We start from the raw sequence: 2,383 nt of genomic DNA on the forward strand, positions 1-2,383 counted from the left end.
TGGACACGACGATGTACAGATACAAGGTTTCTCCGTCTTTGGGCTTGGCCAGGACGGGCGGAGTCGAGAGGTATTCCTTTAATTGTTGAAACGCGAGCTCGCACTTGTCGTCCCACCCGAACTAGTTGATGAAAGGGCAAACATTTATCAGTGGATCGCGAGATAAATCGGTTGAGGGCGGCAATTCTTCCGGTGAGACGCTGGAATTTGCAGGTGCTTTTTGGTGACTGCAATTCGAGGACGGCCTGGATTTGCTTCGGGTTTGCCTCTATCCCGCGCTGAGTGACTACATAGCCAAGAAATTCTCCCGAGGTGACGCCGAAGGTGCACTTCGCGGAGTTGAGCTTCATGCCTTACTCGTTCAGAGTTTTGAAACACGTTTTTAGGTGACCGACGTGATCACCTGCCACCATAGATTTGACGAGCATGTCGTCTATGTACACCTCCATTGTGCGTCCGAGCTGGTCGGCGAACATCTTGTTCACAAGGCGCTGATAGGTGGCCCCGGCGTTTTTGAGCCCGAACGGCATGACCTTGTAGCAGTACGTTCAGCGGTCCGTGATGAACGCTGTCTTCTCCTTATCGTCAGGGTGCATGAAGATTTGGTTGTAGCCCGAGAAGGCGTCTATGAATGAGAGTAGCTCGTTTCCCACTGTTGCTTCGACGACCTGGTCGATTCTTGGAAGGGGGAAGCAGTCCTTTGGGCAGGCCTTGTTGAGGTTGGTGAAGTCCACGCAAACTCTCCACTTGCCATTTTTCTTTTTGACCACGACCGGGTTTGCTAGCCAATCCGGATACCTCACCTCGGTGATTTGATCGGCTGCTGTTAACCTTTCCACCTCGTCATTCACGGTTTGGGCGCGCTCGGCGCCTAACTTTTGCCTCTTCTGCTTGATGGGCCGGAAGGTTGGGTCGACGTTAAGCTCGTGGCTGCATATGGCCGAGTTGATGTCGGGTATGTCGCTGGTTGACCAGGCGAAGCTTGAGATATTCTGCTTGAGAAACTCGATGAACTCGGTCTTGATGCTTTCTTTCAGGTCGGCCCCGATGCCGACGCAACGGTCGCTGTGATTGGGGTTGATGTTTACTTGGACGATGAGGTCTCGGAGAGGTTGATCTGCTCGGCTTGAATTGCCTGGAAGCTCGGGTCCGACGATGTCGCAGGCAGGAACTCCCTTGCGACTTATCGTGGCGCAGAGCAGAGTGCGGGGGGCGTTGCGGAGCTTGTGCTCGATAATGAAGCACGAACGCGAGATCCTTTGGTTGCTCCGGACTTTGAATGTACCGGACTGGTTGGGGAACTTGAGGCACTGTTGGTAGGTCGAGGTGACCGCCTTCATCAAATGCAGCCAAGGAGTTCCGAGGATGATGTTGTATATGGCTGGCCGGTCGACGACGGTGAATTTGACTATTTTTGTTACCCGACCTACGTAGACTGGCAGCTTGATTGTCCCTATTGATGTGATAGTATCTCCTGCGAAGACGGTCAGGGGAATGAGGGATGGCTTCATCTCGATGTCGTGTAGGTTCATCTTTTCGAGGGCTTCCTTGAAGATGAGATCTACCGAGCTGCCCGTGTCAACGAGTATCCGAGTCATGTCGCAGTCAGCTACACGAATTTGGAAGACGAGGGGGTTGTTGTGGGGTTGGTCGACGTCCTCGGCGTCCTCCTCGGAGAACGTTATTCCCATGCCGCTTGTGTCCTGAGCATTGGTTGCTCTGATATTTGCCACCCACATCTCTGTCGGGGTGGACTTCCGCTCGTGGACTTTGATCGAGAGAACCGAATCATTGCAGGACAGGAGACCACCCATGATCATTCCGATCATTGTCCGGGCCGGCGGTGGATACGCTTGTCTCTGAGGTGCGACCTGCTTTTGTTGTTGTTGTTGTTAGACGGGCTGGACTCTGTTATCCTCGCGAAAGGGAGAGCGCTGGCGGCGATTGTCTTGCTGAGCTCGGTTGTCTTGACGACGCAGGTTATCATTGCGACCTCGGCCGCGCAGTTGCTGCTGGTCGGGGACTCTGATTTCCCCGTTCTGGTACAGAGCGAGGAGTGCTTCCTGAAGTTTGCGGCACTGCTCGGTTAAGTGTCCCTTCAGCTGGTGGTATTTGCAGAATGCCTGGTTGTCTCTGGTAGCAGGATCGGCGGCTCGTTCTTGGATGGCCTGGGCCGGGGGCGGCGCCTCGACGGTTCAATACCATTTGTTTGATGGGAGAGGCTGTTGATAGTATTGCTGCGATGAGCTGGGTACAGCCGTCCCATGTCGGTTGTAATGCGTGTCGACTGCGCCGTGGGAGCTGTCGACGTGGAAGACAGCTGGAGCTTCTTCGACAAGACATGAGGTTGACGCGTCGCTGACGAGAAAGGTTGCGGCCTGCC

General features: G+C 54.4%; 1 protein-coding gene across 1 annotated transcript; it reads right to left on the minus strand.

Annotated features, from left to right (window-relative positions):
- Positions 1 to 548: 548 nt before the first annotated feature.
- LOC112088542 lies at positions 549 to 1,829 on the minus strand. Its single transcript, XM_024158932.1, has one exon. The coding sequence runs from the start codon at positions 1,827 to 1,829 to the stop codon at positions 549 to 551; it is 1,281 nt and encodes a 426-aa protein (XP_024014700.1).
- Positions 1,830 to 2,383: the final 554 nt, after the last annotated feature.

The sequence above is a fragment of the Eutrema salsugineum genome, unplaced genomic scaffold (assembly GCF_000478725.1).
Source record: "Eutrema salsugineum unplaced genomic scaffold, Eutsalg1_0 scaffold_8, whole genome shotgun sequence".
NCBI lineage: Eukaryota > Viridiplantae > Streptophyta > Magnoliopsida > Brassicales > Brassicaceae > Eutrema > Eutrema salsugineum.